At 49.3% G+C, this 18,329-nt stretch overlaps 2 protein-coding genes across 8 annotated transcripts in view; one reads left to right on the top strand and one right to left on the bottom strand.

Annotated features, from left to right (window-relative positions):
- IL12RB1 (interleukin 12 receptor subunit beta 1) overlaps positions 1-9,626 on the bottom strand; it is a 30,609-nt gene extending 20,983 nt beyond the window's left edge. For 2 of the 3 annotated variants that reach the window (XM_079960609.1, XM_079960607.1), the window contains exons 1-2: positions 5,267-5,543; positions 3,940-4,088 (exon numbers count right to left, since the gene is read on the bottom strand). In XM_079960609.1, coding sequence (XP_079816735.1) covers positions 3,940-4,039 — 100 coding nt within the window. In that variant the 5' untranslated portion in view covers positions 4,040-4,088; positions 5,267-5,543. Of the gene's footprint in view, positions 1-3,939; positions 4,089-5,266; positions 5,544-9,395 lie in introns of those variants that run through there. The other variant, XM_079960608.1, reaches the window with a different exon arrangement.
- The window catches only part of MAST3 (microtubule associated serine/threonine kinase 3), a 59,795-nt gene continuing 50,620 nt past the window's right edge, over positions 9,155-18,329 (top strand). For 2 of the 5 annotated variants that reach the window (XM_079960432.1, XM_079960433.1), the window contains exon 1: positions 17,644-17,750. In XM_079960432.1, coding sequence (XP_079816558.1) covers positions 17,701-17,750 — 50 coding nt within the window. In that variant the 5' untranslated portion in view covers positions 17,644-17,700. Of the gene's footprint in view, positions 9,253-15,838; positions 15,871-17,643; positions 17,751-18,329 lie in introns of those variants that run through there. The other 3 variants (XM_079960431.1, XM_079960435.1, XM_079960437.1) reach the window with 3 other exon arrangements.

The following is an 18,329-nucleotide window of genomic DNA, read 5'->3' on the forward strand; positions in this document are numbered from 1 at the left end:
CCTGTCCAGATAATGGCCACCGGAAGAAGCAGATGGAAAGCAATTTATATTTGGGTTTTTTTTATGGTTTATCTGCCCAGTTCAAGATTTTTGCAAACGGCTTGGCGGTTGCATCGCCTTTTCTTAAACAAGCCGCCGGCATTTAAATTCTTGCTCGGTAAATAAAAAGCAGAATGGGTTGCAAGAATGGGATTGGTGTTAGCAGTTTTTTACGAGCGGAATCGTGGGCGTGTCTACGGGCAAAATGAGTAATTTGAGATGTTTTTATGGGAAGTGATTCATAAATATAATTATGGTAACGAAATTAATGACTAAGGGTAGCCTTTTCCTTCAAAGGCCATATTTCCCTTCGATTCTCGGCCGTGCTGCCTGCTTTGTAGGTTGTTGAGTTTGCATGACCTCTACACACACACAAACACACACACACATTTATCTCAATAATGCCATTTCCCCCAAGTTTCCAGCTTCCTAATGAATAACCAAATTAACCCAAGTTTCAGACACAGGTGTGAGGATTAGGGTTATAACTTCTTGACTCCCCCACACCCAAAAAAGAAACACAATTTCCTGTATCCTAACTATTTCTTATCTGTAGCAATAACAACAAAAGGTTACCCCAAAAGGAAAAGTTGGATTCACTGTACTGCTCATAAGTATTCACACTTTTAAAAACTTTATGGAACGTTTCCAGCTGTCCAAAGCTTCCTAAAATGGCCGAGAACGTTCTAGATTAGAAGAACCCAAATACAGAAAAAACGCAGTTCAGAGGATGTGGGAACTTTATGGTGCAAGTCAATCTAGATCAAGGGAAGTAATAGTGCCACTGTATTCTGCTCTGGTCAGACCTCACCTGGAGTACTGTGTCCAGTTCTGGGCACCACAGTTCAAGAAGGACACTGACAAACTGGAACGTGTCCAGAGGAGGGCAACCAAAATGGTCAAAGGCCTGGAAACGATGCCTTATGAGGAACGGCTAAGGGAGCTGGGCATGTTTAGCCTGGAGAAGAGGAGGTTAAGGGGTTATATGATAGCCATGTTCAAATATATAAAAGGATGTCACATAGAGGAGGGAGAAAGGTTGTTTTCTGCTGCTCCAGAGAAGCGGACACGGAGCAATGGCTCCAAACTACAAGAAAGAAGATTCCACCTAAACATTAGGAAGAACTTCCTGACAGTAAGAGTTGTTTGACAGTGGAATTTGCTGCCAAGGAGTGTGGTGGAGTCTCCTTCTTTGGAGGTCTTTAAGCAGAGGCTTGACAACCATATGTCAGGAGTGCTCTGATGGTGTTTCCTGCTTGGCAGGGGGTCGGACTCGATGGCCCTTGTGGTCTCTTCCAACTCTAGGATTCTATGATTCTATGAAACTGCAACTTTGATTTTATTCTAAGCGATACGATAAGAAGTGATGGACAATGTACAAATCGTGGCGCAAGTATTAGAAAATTCGCAAGCGCCGTTTCTCCTGTACATATGACAATAATACATTATACAGTTCCCTAGAGGGAAATCGATTTGTTGATTTCGGGCTGACCTTTTCTCCGAAAATTTGAACGTGACAGATCGTTTGTTTGTTTTTAGGTAAAAGTTCATCTAACAAAGCTCCAGGAACAGGAGTGAAAAAAAGTTATAACCCTAGTAAGGAATCCCCTCTGCCAGAGGACCGGGGCAATTGGTAGAGCCTCCATATGCCGGGCAAGCAGACGAGGCGATAACGAGGCTTTCAAGTTTCACCATTGCTTGTGAAATACCAACACGGAGGAAGTCATTTTATTTAGGTTTTTTTAAAAAAAACCACACACTAAAACCCACAAATTTCTCAAAAACTGTAGCCATAAGAACACAGGAAGAGGCCCGTACCTGAATCAGGCCAGCCAGACGCCTCAATGGGAAACCGGCAAGAAGTAAGTAAGTAATTTTATTTACGGCCATAGGCCCATACAGGTAAAAACGAGACATAAATAACAACTTGTGCACGTGGGGACCGGCAAGAAGGATTTGAACACAGAGCCCTCCTGTGGTTTCCAGCAAGCAGAATTCAGAAGCATCGCTGAGGCAAAGCCAGAGCTGTCCTGGCTAGGAGCGATCAATAGCCCTCAGCAAATTTGCCTAATCTTCTTTTAAGGCCATCCAACCTGGTGGCCATCGCTGCTTACTGTGGCAGGGAGTTCCACAGTTTAACAGTGTGCTGAAACGGACAGAGGGCATTCCCAGGAATTTGCCTTTTGCCCTGGACCTCACCCGGTCTTCCAACCTGGTCTAGCTTCCCTTATTATCCCCTCCAACGTTTCTCCCCTGGAAATAGGGACGTCCTATTCCATCCCCTCCAACGTTTCTCCCCTGAAAAGAGGGACGTCCTATTCCATCCCCTCCAACGTTTCTCCCCTGGAAATAGGGACGTCCTATTCCGTCCCCTCCAACATTTCTCCCCTGGAAATAGGGACGTTCTATTCCATCCCCTCCAACGTTTCTCCCCTGGAAATAGGGACGTCCTATTCCATCCCCTCCAACGCTTCTCCCCTGGAAATAGGGACGTCCTATTCCATCCCCTCCAACGCTTCTCCCCTGAAAATAGGGACGTCCTATTCCGTCCCCTCCAACGTTTCTCCCCTGGAAATAGGGACGTCCTATTCCGTCCCCTCCAACGTTTCTCCCCTGAAAATAGGGACGTCCTATTCCATCCCCTCCAACGCTTCTCCCCTGAAAATAGGGACGTCCTATTCCATCCCCTCCAACGTTTCTCCCCTGGAAATAGGGATGTTCTATTCCATCCCCTCCAACGTTTCTCCCCTGGAAATAGGGACGTCCTATTCCATCCCCTCCAACATTTCTCCCCTGAAAATAGGTAAAGGTAAAGGTACCCCTGCCCGTACGGGCCAGTCTTGACAGACTTGACAGACTGGGGTTGTGCGCCCATCTCACTTAAGAGGCCGGGGGCCAGCGCTGTCCGGAGACACTTCTGGGTCACGTGGCCAGCATGACATCGCTGCTCTGGCGAGCCAGAGCCGCACACGGAAACGCCGTTTACCTTCCCGCTGGTAAGCGGTCCCTATTTATCTACTTGCACCCGGAGGTGCTTTCGAACTGCTAGGTTGGCAGGCGCTGGGACCGAGCAGTGGGAGCGCACCCCGCCGCAGGGATTCGAACCGCCGACCTTTCGATCGGCAAGCCCTAGGCGCTGAGGCTTTAACCCACAGCGCCACCTGCGTCCCCCCCTGGAAATAGGAACGTCCTATTCCATCCCCTCCAACGTTTCTCCCCTGAAAATAGGGACGTCCTATTCCATCCCCTCCAACGTTTCTCCCCTGAAAATAGGGACATCCTATTCCATCCCCTCCAACGTTTCTCCCCTGAAAACAGGGACGTCCTATTCCATCCCCTCCAACGTTTCTCCCCTGAAAATAGGGACGTCCTATTCCATCCCCTCCAACGTTTCTCCCCTGGAAATAGGAACGTCCTATTCCATCCCCTCCAACGTTTCTCCCCTGAAAACAGGGACGTCCTATTCCATCCCCTCCAACGTTTCTCCCCTGGAAATAGGAACGTCCTATTCCATCCCCTCCAAAGTTTCTCCCCTGAAAAGAGGGACGTCCTATTCCATCCCCTCCAACGCTTCTCCCCTGAAAATAGGGACTTCCTATTCCATCCCCTCCAACGTTTCTCCTGTGAAAATAGGAACGTCCTATTCCATCCTTTCCAATGTTTCTCCTGTGAAAATAGGGACGTCCTATTCCATCCCCTCCAACGTTTCCAGAGGTCCAGAGAGAGGAAACCTCATGGTTGCCTTCGCCGCAACGGTGAAAGAACCCTGATTTCTGTCTCTCTGGCAAATCAGCCACAGATTTACCGGTCGATCCCAATCTCCTCTCTGGCCGTCGCTGATTTAGAAACTGCGGCAGGAAACACCTTATCATGTCTTCCTGGGCAGGGATGATAACTTACCTCCTGACCCCCACGCCACAGCAAACCACAGGGCCACGGCCACCAGCCACGGGTGCCTGGGGGGGGCCCTTCCTCTCCAAAGGGCCCTTGGGTGTGGCATCTCTCCAGGGGGCCCGACACAGATGCTGGGCTCTGATCGGCAGCCTCTCCTGCAAGGGGAACCCAAAGTCACTTTAGGGATGGAGACGCCTTGCTTTTTTGAGTCCCACTCCTCTGTTTCGCTTTCCTTTCCAGATCTCACCCCTCTCTCTTTCCCCCCCAGCACCCAGATTGCGCCGACGCTGCAAAACCGGTGCCTGAGGCAGTGCAGAAATGAGTTCTTCCCGCAAGGGCCGGCCCAGGTGCTTCTGGGAAACCCGCAAGCGGGGCAAGGGAAAAGAAAAACGAAAAATGAAAGAAAGCTCTGCGGTGTGGTTTTCGTTCAAGGAGGCGGCACAGATAATCTTAGAGCTCGAGGGGAGAGGGGGAACCTGGCTTTAAAAATATACATATACTGTACTTTTCTGTGTATAAGACTAGGTGTTTTTATGCAACTACCATGTCAAAAGTTGGGGGGTGAGGATAGCAGGCTTTTGTGACACGTGCGAGTGGCGTTGTCGGTGTGGCGGGAGAGCGATTTCAGGGGGCAATCCTGCCCAAGAACAGCTCAACAACTTTTGGGGATTTCCTCCCCGTTTCCTTAATTTTGAGTCCCCTGGTGGTCTTATACACCAGGTGTGTGTGTGCTATACACGGGAAAATACGGTATATATCAATTTATTCGTTTGGTTTTCCAGATTAACATTTTACAGTATTTAGCACCAGCTAAATTGGCCAAAATTGTACAAGACAAGAAGCAGGGAGTATTGGGATTGAAAAGTAAGGGAAGGCAAAGGCTTTCTGGGAAATGGTATATATAATGAGCTAAAGAAAATGTTTAAAAATACTTTTGTGGAAAAACCAGAAGCCTTTTTATAGTGGGTGGAGAGATACAAGTTTGTGTGTCAGATACCTGGCCATATTCCCCCTGGCCCTGATTTTAAAAATAAAATTATACTAATAACAGAAGATCGGCTCTGGCTGGTTCCTCCAGCCCAGGTGTGGATAGACTGGATAGACTGCGCTTGAAGCTTGAGGCTTGAATGAGCCACTAGGGCTTACAGCCACTTATGCCAAGCATTTATTTTTAAATGGAAAAAAGGCAGCATATTTCCACAAAAGCAAAGAGATCGTGTTCCTTTTTTGGGGGGGAAAGAAGGGTACCTGGGTGGCTGTTCTTCCCCGGCGCTCCTCTCCTCTCGAGAAAGTCGAAAACAGAACGCAGGAAAGGAATCGACTCAACTCCTACCTTCTCGTACGAAGCAAGAGAGAGGCTTCCTCCGAGCCGGACGCCCCAACTCTTGCCGAGCGAAAACCACATCCCTCTTCGAAATGTTATCTGTGTCGCATCCAGGCCTCAGCTTCTTCTGGGCGGCTCCTCCTGCCTTCCTGAGACAGTGCTGTGCAGTGGTTAGAGCACCGGATAAGGATGTGGGAGAGCAGGGTTCGAATCGCCCACCACCACCATCAACATTATTTATTGAATTTCTTCTTCTTTGGCAGTCCTTCGTAGCCGAGTAAGATTGTCTCCCATAAACACTGTTTTAACAATGAGTCCGTAAGTGACTGTGGAGGCCAATTCTGGATCCCCACGTCCTTCCATGGCAGGGACATTGGTGGGAGTTGATCCCGGTGAGGGTTTGCCAAGCGTGTCTTCCTCTTAGCATGTTTCTCCCTTGCGTCCTGAGTTCGAGTGTCTTCAAAGCCCACGACACCTTTGGCAAAGGCTGTTCTCCAACTAGAGCACTCGCAGGCCAGTGTTCCCCAGTTGTCGGTGTTTATACTACATTTTTAAAGATTTGCTTTGAAAGAGTCTTTAAACCAGGGGTCAGCAAACTTTTTCAGCAGGGGGCCGGTCCACTGTCCCTCAGACCATGTGGGGGGCCGGACTATATTTTGGAAAAAAAATAATGAACGGATTCCTATGCCCCACAAATAACCCAGAGATGCATTTTAAATAAAAGCACACATTCTACTCATGGAAAAACACACTGATTCCCGGACTGTGCACAGGCTGGATTGAGAAGGCGGTTGGGCCAGATCCGGCCCCCGGGTCTCATGTTTGCCTACTCATGCTTGTAGGCATGTCCAGAGTCTGTTTTGGGGGCCTAATCCAGCCCACTGGCCGATTTAATCCGGCCCCCGTGGCAGTCTATGTATACGTCCTGGGGTAAAATGCTAAAGAAAGTTCAACAACTTTGGTTGGCCCTCACGCATGTTCACTTCATCAAATCTTTGAAAAAGCTTTGGGCACCAACATTATTGTACGTTTGTGAAACATGGACCACTTATAAACGCCATCTTCATCTCCTCAGAAGATTCCATCAATGGGGTCTCTGAAAATTTTACATATCACTTGGGAAGACAGGCGAACTAATATCAATATACTGGAAGAAGCAAAGATCACCAGTGTTGAAGTGATGATCTTCAACATCTACTTCGTTCGACTGGTCATGTTGTGCGGATGCCTGATGGTCGCCTTCCAAAGCACCTCCTCTATTCCGAACTTAAAAATGGAAAGCGTAATGTTTGTGGTCAACAAGAGAGGTTCAAAGACTCTCTCAAGGAAAATCGTTAAAAATGGAGTATAAACCACCCGGAAACCTATGTCCCCACTGTGGAAGGACGTGTGGGTCCGGAATTGGCCTCCACAGTCACTTATGGACTCATTGTTAAGACGGTGTTGATGGAAGACAATCTTATTCGGCTACGAGGGATTGAAGAAGAAGAAGAGGAGGAGGAGAAGGAGGAGGAGGAAGAAGAGGAGGAGGAGGAAGAGGAAGAAGAGGAGGAGGAAGAGGAAGAAGAAGAAGAGGAGGAGGAGGAAGAAGAAGAGGAAGAAGAAGAGGAGGAGAAGGAGGAAGAGGAAGAAGAAGAGGAGGAGGAAGAGGAAGAAGGGGAGGAGGAAGAGGAAGAAGAAGAAGAAGAGGAGGAGGAAGAAGAAGAGGAAGAAGAAGAGGAGGAGGAAGAAGAGGAAGAGGAGGAAGAAGGGGAGGAGGAGGAAGAGGAAGAAGAGGAGGAGGAGGAAGAGGAAGAAGAGGAGGAGGAAGAGGAAGAAGGGGAGGAGGAAGAGGAAGAAGAAGAAGAAGAGGAGGAGGAAGAAGAAGAGGAAGAAGAAGAGGAGGAGGAAGAAGAGGAAGAAGAGGAAGAAGAAGAGGAGGAGGAGAAAGAGGAAGAAGAGGAAGAAGAAGAAGAGGAAGAAGAAGAGGAGGAAGAAGAAGAGGAGGAAGAAGAGGAAGACGAGGAAGAAGAAGAAGAAGAAGAAGAAGAAGAAGAAGAAGAAGAAGAAGAAGAAGAAGCAAACAAGCAAAATCCAGTCCAGTAGGTGCCCTCCTCGTCCGCTTGGCAGCACCCAGCCCTTCCCGAGACCCCCACCGCCTTCCTCCCCCCTTGTTGGAGTCCGGTGCTGGTAGGCGGGGGGGGGGGGGACTCTCTGCTGGGACACCCTGTCCCCTTCCTTCCTTCTTTCCGGGGACTGTCCCCCCCCCCCGGCCATCGGGTGCTGCCTGGCAATGTCTCTCCCGGGTGACTCACCCACCCACCCGGCGAGGGGGGGGGGGCCTTGAGCATCACTGGGGCTCTTTGTTCCTCTCTGCAGGGCAAGAAGGGGGCCTGTTTGTCCTGTCTCTGGCCCCCACTCGGGAGGATCAAAGAGGCCTTTTTCTCCTCTCACCAGGCCTGATGTCCCCCCTCAAGCCTGGGGGGTCACCCCTCCCTGAAAGAAGAGGCCTTCCTTGGCCTGGCCCCCTGCTTTGAGGCTCGCTTGGGACCTTTATTTACTATTTATGGGAGTGGGGGGCACATTCTGCTCCTTCTGGGAGGGGGGCAGCCTATCCCCCTTTAGTCGCCCCCTCCCCACCTTGCCCTCAGCCCTCACCTGCGGCTCCGGGAAGCTGCTTCCTTTAAGCTTTTTATTTAAAAATAATAATAATTAAAAACAAATTTAAATAGGAGCCTTTTACAGGGATTGTGACTCTCTTTGTTTTTTTATTGGTATTACAATTCAGCCCAAATGTCAGTCAGTCAAAAGACTCCATCAGCCCAAATGTAATACAATTTCTTTTCTTTTTTAAAAAAATCAGATTTTAAATCAAAATTACTTCCTCCTCCTGTAGCCACGTCATTCATCTTTAATTGGACTCACAGGGTGCTGGGTTCGAGGTCCGCGTTGGGCAGAAGATCCGTGCATTTGCAGGGGCTCCGACTGGATGCCCTCAGGGTTCCCCCTTCCAACTCTGTGAAATATTGGGTGGGTGGGGTGCGTGGATGGGCAGAAAAGCCCCGCCTCACATAATCACATGACACAGAGCACCATTTGAATGTCAGTGTCCATCAACTTGGGGGGGCTCCCTCATTATTATTATTATTATTATTATGGGGTGGCGAAGGGACCTCTGCTCCTAGGTTCCCACGGCACGCCCTAAGAGGCCGGCCAAATCGCTAGAGAAGGTTCGAGTCCTCAGCCTCCCCTTTTTGCACGTGCCTGTTTCGGTTCTGGTTGTGAATGCGTGTGAATGCGTGTCCGGGGCATTTGCGTGCATGCAAAAAAATCCCATGTCTGTGTGAAAATAGAGCGCATGTCATTTCCCCCCCTTGGAGCTATTGCAGAATCTGGGGAAATCTCAATCTCTCTCTCTCTCTCTCTCTCTCTCTCTGCCCTCCGCCTTTTCTGCAAGGTGCCCGTGTGAATGCGCGCAAAAGGCGTGTCCGGGCATTTGCGTGCATGCAAAAAAATCCTGTGTCTGCATGAAAATAGAGCGCTTGTCATTTCCCTCCCTTGGAGCTATTGCAGAATCTGGGGAAATCTCAATCTCTCTCTCTCTCTCTCTCTCTCTCTCTCTCTCTGCCCTCCGCCTTTTCTGCAAGGTGCCCGTGTGAATGCGCGCAAAAGGCGTGTCCGGGCATTTGCGTGCATGCAAAAAAATCCTGTGTCTGCATGAAAATAGAGCGCTTGTCATTTCCCTCCCTTGGAGCTATTGCAGAATCTGGGGAAATCTCAATCTCTCTCTCTCTCTCTCTCTCTCTCTCTCTCTGCCCCCCCCCTTTCTGCAAGGAGGGATCAGCTGATTCCCGGGCAACCAATGCCAGCCAAGAGGACCCTCCGCCTCCTTCTCCCCCCCCCCCAGCCTCTCCCCTTCCCTCCAAGTGCCGGGATCCTCTTTGCACCCTCCTTGACGCGCAACAGCAAGGAGCGCAATGGACGAGCCGAACATCCTCCGACGCCGAGGGCTCCAGGTGAGTCGGGATGCTGAAGCGGGGCGCGCAGAAGAAACTGGGGAGGGTTTGGAGCCCCCACCTCTTTTTCTGGGGGGAAAAGAAAGATCCAAGACCCTCCCCAGCTCCGCAGCCGCCTGGGGGGGGGGCGCGTCTGAGCCCACCTACCTGCTGCGTGGCATCCAGAAGGTGCTTCCCTGCTGAGGATCCTGCTTGGGGCGTGTGCGTGGTTTTTTTTTCGTGGGGAAGGGGCGTTGCTCCCTGGCAGAGCAGCTGCTGGGCGTGCAGAACGACCAGCAGCCCAGGGCAGCGCTGAGAAGCGGCTGCTTCTTACCTGAGACCTTGGAGAGCGGCACTTCTTGCTGCTGCTGCTGCCGGCCTGGGTCGGCAATGCTGGCGTGGTGGGGCTTGAGCGAATTGTCGGGGATGCTCGCTTGGGCAGGAGGCGTGGAGAGGGGATTGTGTTTCTGCGTGTGTGTGTGTGCAATTGTGTGTTTTTGTGCAACTGGGTGGTGTGCACTGCGGAGGAAAAAGCTGCCTTGAGGAAGCATCTCTCTGTGTGTTCATGCTTATATATAATAATTTCGCGCTTAGGAACGAAGGGTGCATTTTTGCAGAAAGAGAGAGCCAAAATCACTAGGCAGGGGAAATATCTGGCTCAGAATAAGCCTCTACAGACAGAGGCTTGCGGCTCACCCCTGTGGACGTAGAAATATTTTTATTTTTCCATGCACACTCCTATACGTTTTGATAGTAAACCGGATTTGCAACTGGGCTCAGATAATTTGAATTGCAACTGCATACATGCGGTCCTGAGAAGCCCCAGAAAGGGAGAGGCCTTTTGTACCCAGTTCCAAAAGGGGTGTCTGGCTGGCCAGGAATTGTAGAGCCATAGAGTCACAAGGGATCCCTAGGGGTCATCCAGCCCAACCCGCTGCAGGGCAGGAATATGCAGCTGTCTCGTACAGGGATCGAACCCACAACTTTGGCGTTATCGGGCAAGACTTAAATAGGCCGCCCTTTGACCCGATCCAGCTGCTTTTGGGGTTTTAAGTATTCCTCAATGGAGCCTCCATGGTGGAGCCAGTCTGCCTTAGAAAGTGGAAAGGGGCTCTACTCTCATCTCCTGCTTGGAAAGGGGGGCTTCTTTCCATTTGGGGTGTCTGGTGAGGACAGGAGGCTGGGCTAGGGACCTGATCCAGCACCCAGGACTTCCTTATGTCCATATGGAGCCTCCAGGAGCAATGGCAGCCTACCTTGATTTCTAGGTTCTATTGCAAGGACTGCACACCGAACTAGATGGGGACCCCTTCTTCCTGATCCAGAGACAGCGCTCCTTTTTACAAAGTTTTCTATTTGATTTCACGAGGAGTAATATTCCTGCAAATATTAAAATTTTGCACTCGATTCTTCTGAATCTCGAGACTTCCCTCCTCCCCTCCGTGGAGTCATTAAGAAAGTTTTCCAACTCCATATGATAAGTCCATCTAGGCTACAGTCCTCCGTTAAATTCAAAGTCTTATGTATTGTGGCAGGAGCTGTTTGAAGCCTGTCAAAGAGTTCAAGTGTTCTTTCAAATAAAATCTCTATTCGTCCCAATGCTGGATTTACGTTTAAGCTCTAGTTTAGGGCCCCACTCTCTTGGGGGGCCCCCAAAAAATTAAAGGAAAAAAACAACTGAATGTACCCATTTCCAAAATATTATCTATCATCTATCTGTCTGTCTCTCTATCTGTCTATCATCTATCTATCTATCTCTATCTATCATCTATCCAGCCATCAATCTATCTTATTTATCTATCTATGCCAGTGCTGGATATACGTATAAGCTCAACAATCTCTAGCTTAGTGCCACATTCTCTTGGGGGGTCCCAAAAAATTAAAGGGAAAAAACAACTGGATGTACATTTCCAAAATACTGTAAGATAAAAAACAAATGAAATAAAACCTACACACAGCAACCGTGTTTTGTGTTGTGTAGGCTCCTCGGATATAAGTCATGGGCCCCGCCTGCTCCCTCAAATATCCCTGCTTTGCTCCTTTCTAGATATAGGGTGCCGACATTCTGCTATTTATCATTATTAGTAGTTTGCATCACATATTTACACCTCTGATTATTTCTGGTTCTAGCAAGCTTCTACAGACTAGATTAGGAGTCTTTGTCTATTGTGCTTCTAAAGGAACTTTTGTTCTTGCCAAACGCCAGTGTGTTTGCATTATTCAGTTTGTTGCGAATAAAAAAATCATTTTACCATTAAATCACCATTATTTCACTATTAACATACCTCTTCTTAATTGTATTTCAGTTCAACCATTACATATTTTGTGGTGTGCAAATGGCTTGAGATACCTATTTGGTCCATCAATGACCATCTAGCATATATTCAACACAAAAAAACAGCGACAATTTGTTGTTGACAAAGGACAGCTGGACATAGAAAGGGCCCCATTACCTTCAGGAGCTGAGGGCCGCATTGAACCTCAATCCGGCCCTGATTTGTCCCATTCTCTGTTGAGGTGATTTTCCCTTGCCATCTCTTGCACAGTCCAATAATTTCGTCTCCCCTCGTAGGTTATCTTATCATCTTTCCAGCATCTTTGCAGCTGCTGTAGCGAAAACAGTCTTTTCGGTTCCTTCGGTATCTCTGCACCTCCAATTCCTAAAAAAACCTGGCTTTGTAACAACTGTGATTTTTGAAACATTTTTTCCATGCTATTTTATATCATCTCAAGTCCGGAAAGGTGGGAGAATTGGGCCTTTTCTTCAAACCGGCCACCAGAGGCTACTGGTGAGCTACGGCGGAGGAAACAGGCTGTGCCAATTGCCTTCCCCATCTTGTGTGTCCACCCCCCTTGGCTGTGTTTGTGTGTGTGTGTGTGTCTGCTACACAGACAACCTTGCAAGCGACTGAACCGCCTTGGGCAAAAGTCCTCTCCATATTGTCCCTGGCCCTGATTTAAAAAATAAAATTATACTAATCACGGAGCCCGTGGCTTCAAGCGACTATAAAGGAGATTCCGACTAGGACTAGCTAATGAGGGCACAGTATGGTTTCCGACTGGGTGGCGTTGAGATTCCTGCACGATGGAGGGTTGGGCTGGATGACCTTTGGGGGGCCCTTTCCAACTCTACGAAGTCCTAGAATTGTCAGGCTTGGAAGGGAAGCCAGGGTCATCTAGCCCATGGGGAGGCAAACGTAAGGCCCGGGGGCCGGATGCGGCCCAATCGCCTTCTCAATCTGGCCCACGGACGGTCCGGGAATCAGCGTGTTTTGACATGAGGAGAATGTGTCCTTTGATTTAAAATGCATCTCTGGGTTATTTGTGGGGCATAGGCATCCATTCATTTATTTATTTATTTATTTCAAAATATAAGTCCGGCCCCCCACAAGGTCTGAGGGACAGTGGACCGGCCCCCTGCTGAAAAAGTCTGCTGATCCCTGGAGCCTAAGCTATAGCCTGTTTAGCTTATATGTAAATCCGGCACCGGCATAAATAGATAGGTAGATGATAAATACTGTAGATAGATAGATAGATAGATAGATAGATAGATAGATAGATAGATAGATAATATTTTGGAAATTTACTTCCAGTTATTCTTCCCCTTTAATTTTTTTTGGGGGGCCCGCAAGAGAGTGGGGCCCTAAACTATAGCCTGTTTAGCTTATATGTAAATCCGGCACCGGCATAAATAGATAGGTAGATGATAAATACTGTAGATAGATAGATAGATAGATAGATAGATAGATAGATAGATAGATAATATTTTGGAAATTTACTTCCAGTTATTCTTCCCCTTTAATTTTTTTGGGGGGGGCCCCGCAAGAGAGTGGGGCCCTAAACTATAGCCTGTTTAGCTTATACGTAAATCTGGCACTGGCATAAATAGATAGATAGGTAGATAGATAGACATATAATATTTTGGAAATGTACATCCAGTGTGTTTTTTCCTTTAATTTTTTTTGAGGCCCCCAAGAGAGTGGGGCCCTAAGCTATAGCTTGTTTGGCTTGTACGTAAATCCGGCGCTGCTCCTACGGTTCGGTGAACTGTCTGGGTATTTGGGGAGGGGGCGGCGACAAAGTCGCCCCCTTGTCCCTGATTCCTTGAGAGCCCCCCACTGCCAGCACCCAATGGTGCCTTGTGTGTCTGTGTGTACCAGGAATCGGGGTGTGACGCTGAGGACATCCTTTGACCCTGATTGTCTCTGGCAGCCCCCCCCAGGCTGCCTTCTTTGCGCCCGCTCAGCTGTCCGAACCCCAACATGGCAAAGCAAGGAAATCGCTCCTGACATTACAGACAATTTCGCTCCTTCCTTTGGGGAGGGAAGAAGAGGACGGGGTTTTGTCTGTCGCACTTCAAGCAATAACACAGGGCTAACAAAATATATATAACCTGTATCGTTTCACCGTTCTTCAACAGAGAATCTATGATGGAGATGCAAGTGATAAAATAAATCAGTTTTGTAGGAGCAAAATTAGAGAGTCCATCAATATCACAGAGGCAAAACAAGCCTTTCAATGGTCCCGATCCTGTAATCTTGCGATAAGAGAAGCTCCGAGTGTCGCAATTCTTAAACAGAGAATACGTAATAGAATCAGGGTGCATAAAAATTGCCAAAAGGCTATTCATCAGGAAATAAGGATTTGCTTTAAGTTTTTCATGCGTGCTAAAACTCAGTCTAAGCTTTTTTTTTTTAGAAAATCGTTTAACCACATCAGTTAGCAAACATGGATACATATGCTATAACGTTATTGTTTTAGTTAAATGAATTGTTTAAATTGTTATTAAGGAAATGGTTATTTTTCTCCGTCCAATCAAGTACGGCAGAAAAGTTGCCCCAACAGAAACAGTCAACTTATTAAACCTCACCATAATTTCACAATTATCTTTCCATGTATTTCTAACGGTATAACCAAATCAGTCATTTTTTTATATAACTGTAAAAGCTGCTCTGAAAATTTATTGTTCCAAAAACGAAACCTTCGTCTGCTTGTAAATATGAAGATTATACCAGCCAGAAAAGAATCTGATTTAAATTTTTAAAAAATACGATTTAAATTTAAAAAATCCGATTTAAGTAAATAATAATACTCTGCATTTTTTGATATATATATATATATTTAAAATCATTGATTTTTATCCACCCTGCTTTGGGAGTGACAACACACCTCCTGCTCTTATCATCGATTCGACGACCTTCGCCCCACACCTGCTGGCAGTGTTGCAGGGAAAGTGCACCATGCTCTCTGTGCCCTGGGGCAGTCGCTCTGCACGTGCTCAGGAGGCAGCGGCTGGGGGGCGGGCAGAAGGCAAGGCCTTTGGTCCTGGGTGGGGCAAGACAGAGAGGCTCTCTCCCACTGCCTTGCCGGTTTGCAAGCAGGCAGGCTTCCCCATAAATTCGCATTCTGCACGAAAAAATTGTCCATTAGCACCTTAAAGGTAAAGGGACCCCTGACCACTAGGTCCAGTTGCGGACGACTCTGAGGTTGCCTCTCGCTTTACTGGCTGAGGGAGCCGGGGTACAGCTTCCGGGTCATGTGGCCAGCATGACTGAGCCGCTTCTGGCAAACCAGAGCAGCGCACGGAAACGCCGTTTACCTTCCCACCAGAGTGGTACCTATTTATCTACTTGCGCGTTGACGTGCTTTCAAACTGCTAGGTTGGCAGGAGCAGGGACCGAGCAACGGGAGCTCACCCCGTCATTGCGGGGATTCGAACTGCCAACCTTCTGATCGGCAAGTCCTAGGCTCTGTGGTTTAACCCACAGCGCCACCCGCATCCCCCAGTAGCACCTTAGAGATCAACTAAGTTTGTTCTGGGTATAAGCTTTCATGTGCATGCACACTTCTTCAGATACTACCCGTATTTTTCGCTCTATAAGACGCACCAGACCACAAGACGCACCTAGTTTTTGGAGGAGGAAAACAAGAAAAAAAATATTCTGAATCCCAGAAGCCAGAACAGCAAGAGGGATCTCTGCGCAGTGAAAGCAGCAATCCCTCTTGCTGTTCTGGCTTCTGGGATAGCTGCGTAGCCTGCATTCGCTCCATAAGACGCACACACATTTCCCCTTACTTTTTAGGAGGGGGAAAGTGAGTCTTATAGAGCAAAAAATACGGTAATTTGTGTTTATTTGTGCTTCATATTTGTAAAACCAATAATAATAAACCAATAATGTGCTTCATATTTGTAAAACCTTAGAGACATTGAGAGCAGAGTGCGGGAAACCAGTTTTTTGGGGGAAATTGTATTATATTAAATCTGTCTGAATCTGTGGCTGATTCGGTAAAATTTGGGAAACCGATTTGGAGAAAGAGAAAGAAACTCAAAGCGCTGGTCCTCATGCTTCGGACAAAAGGCTAATTCAAACAAGGAGCTGCCTCCAAGCCAGTGTCGCCTGCACGGGCTGGCAGTGATGGTTCCAAAGATGAAGTTGAACTTGCCAAGCGAATTCTCTAACCACTGAGCCACAGCCCCCCATAAGACAGCATGCCTCTCCCATCCTGCAATGAGCTGGGGTTTGAGGGGTCTAAGCGAGACCGAAGGGGTGGCTGCAAAGTCCCGGTGGCCTCATCCTGACCGTCTTTTCCCTTTCCTTTTCCGCAGAAGGAGCTGAGTCTGCCTCGCCGTGGGAAAACGTGAGTGGGGGGCTCTGCCCCGCGTTTCGGGTTCTGCGTCACCTCGCTCGGGCTTCTGTCTCCAATGGCGGGCACCCAGATAGATGCCCCTGGAGGGCCCACAAGCTGGCCAGGCTGGCTCGCTTTAGGGGTTTCCTGGTGCCAGAGTATTCCAATAATAATAATAATAATAATAATAATAATAATAATAATTTATTATACCCCACAATACGGTTTGAAGTTCATATCATGATATTGGTGATATATGATACCTGGTGATATATTGCAAATCACGATATGTGTGTCTGTGTTTTCTGGGATAAATCTCAATGTGGGGTAAACTGTGAAGCCCCAATAGCTCCATCCTTATACCAGACATCGTGATATTTAGCTGGTGATATAGTGCGATGTCGAAAACCTACACCATTCTTATTCAGACATCATGATATATCAATATATTGTGATGTAGAGCCGGCGATTTAGTGCTATATTAGAAACAAGCTCCATCCTTATCCAGAATTTGTGATATATCAATATATCGTGATATTTAGCTGGCGATACAGCACGATGTCGAAAACAGCGCCATCCTTATTCAGACATCATGATATATTGATATATCGCAGTTTGGCTGGTGATACATCACAAACCAGATACTGTGCAGCCCTACAATCAATCAATCAATCAATCAATCAATGGGATATACAACCAGAAACAGTATCTAGGCCTCTTTTCAAGAGCATTGCAGGGGGCTGGACTAGATGGCTCTGGTGGGCCCTTTGGGCTCTGCAGTTCTATGATTGTTATACATTTTCCGGACGCCCCACGGTTATATATTATAAAGCAGCTGTGTTCTGTGTTCCAAACCAAGCCCTGATGGCAGTTGTTTTCATTTTGTTTTCCTATGCAATAAAAAAAAATTCGGCGCAAGCAAATTCCTGTTCCGAAAGTGTGGCCCGTAGAGAAAAGTTCGGGGACCCTCGAGAATGTCGGAAGAGCCTTTGGATCGGGCCCACTTCGCCCCATTTCCTTTCCTCCCAGGAGCCAGCTGGAGCGGCAACTCCTCCCCACTTGCCATTCCCAGCCAATAGGGACTCGAGAGGCAGGACGGTGCCTCGCCCTCGAGAGCCTGCGAATCGGTGCCCCTTTGCCCTCTCATGTGGCAGGGAGTTCCAGAGTTCAGCTCCCTGCGGCTGCGCCTTTTTAAGCGATAGTTTCTCCCAACCTGTTTCCGTGTCGGAATCGCTTTTGAGATCGGTTCTGGTGGTGATTTTCTCGCTCGTGCATTCCCCGCGGAGTTGGCGCGCTGGGGAACCCAAGAGAGCAGAGCCTCCGCTGCTGCCAACCCGTGTGCGCACTACAGAGCCAGACGAACCTCCGTACTGTACACGTCTCTTGTCTACGGCCACGCACGGCGCTGGCACTGAAATTTGTGGGTGCCCGGCCCCTTGGTGGGGAATTTGGTGGGTGCTCGGGCACCCAGCGCCCCCGGGCTTTGGCACCCATGCGCCCGCCCCTCTTGAGAGCAGCGTCGCGCAGAGCCTTTTCCATTGGAGAGGTCAGGTCCCCGGCGGGGACGCGCGCCTTTCTCCAGAAACCTGGCGACCCGGCGCCTCGTTGCTTGCGCTTTTTTAATTCCTAAGGGGCGGCGGCGCGCGCTCCAACCACCCCCACCCCAGGGCTTTTCTGTCCCTCCCAGTCTCTCTTCTCCCTCCCTCCCTCCGAGGTGGGGGGGGGGAGGAGGAGGGCCGGGTGGGCGGGCGAGCGAGCGAGCGAGCGAGCGCCGGGGGAAGCCGCGCCAGGCAGAGCGCGCCGGACGCGCCGTCGGGGCAGCGCGTTGCCACCGCCGTCGCCATGCAGGCGCGCCGTGCCAAGCTTAAGATCCCTTCGCTGACCTTGGTGGAGTGAGTTTGGGGGGGGCTCCTGGGCGCCCCCGCTTGGGGAGAGGGTGGGGAAACGGGGGGAGAGGTTCCAGCGCCGGCAGGCAGCGCCCCGGGGGCGCTTGGAGAGGCGCGCACGGCGGAGCGCTCGCTTGGCACCGAAAGCCGGGGCAGGGCTGGGGCTGGGGGTCTTTTTCTCTCTCGCGGCCCCTCTTTCTGCCTTCGGGGGATCCCTGTCCTCCCTCCCCTCTCCCCTCCTTCCATCCCGGGGTCTCCAATGACGCACGGCTCGGTTGCCAGGGAACCGGCTGCGGAGGGAGGGGGCGGCGGTGATTCCCCAAAGAGAGAGAATTTTAAAAAAGGGCTCTCCGTGGCTTCTCCCACTCCAAAGCGCGCCTCCGCCTCCGGGAAGGGTCCCGCAGAGCTCATGGAGCCCACCCCGGGGCTGTGGCGCCCTCCGCAAACCTGCCAGGCGGGTCCCCGTCCGTCCCACCCCCCACCCCGACTCGAGAGAGGGTTGCCCGGGCGGCGCCACCAAGGTACCTGGGAGGAGCTCCGCTGCTCCGCTTTCCCCTGATGCAATTTTATTCCGATTGAAAAACA

The sequence above is a fragment of the Podarcis cretensis genome (assembly GCF_951804945.1).
Source record: "Podarcis cretensis genome assembly, chromosome: 18".
NCBI classification, from domain to species: Eukaryota; Metazoa; Chordata; class Lepidosauria; order Squamata; family Lacertidae; genus Podarcis; species Podarcis cretensis.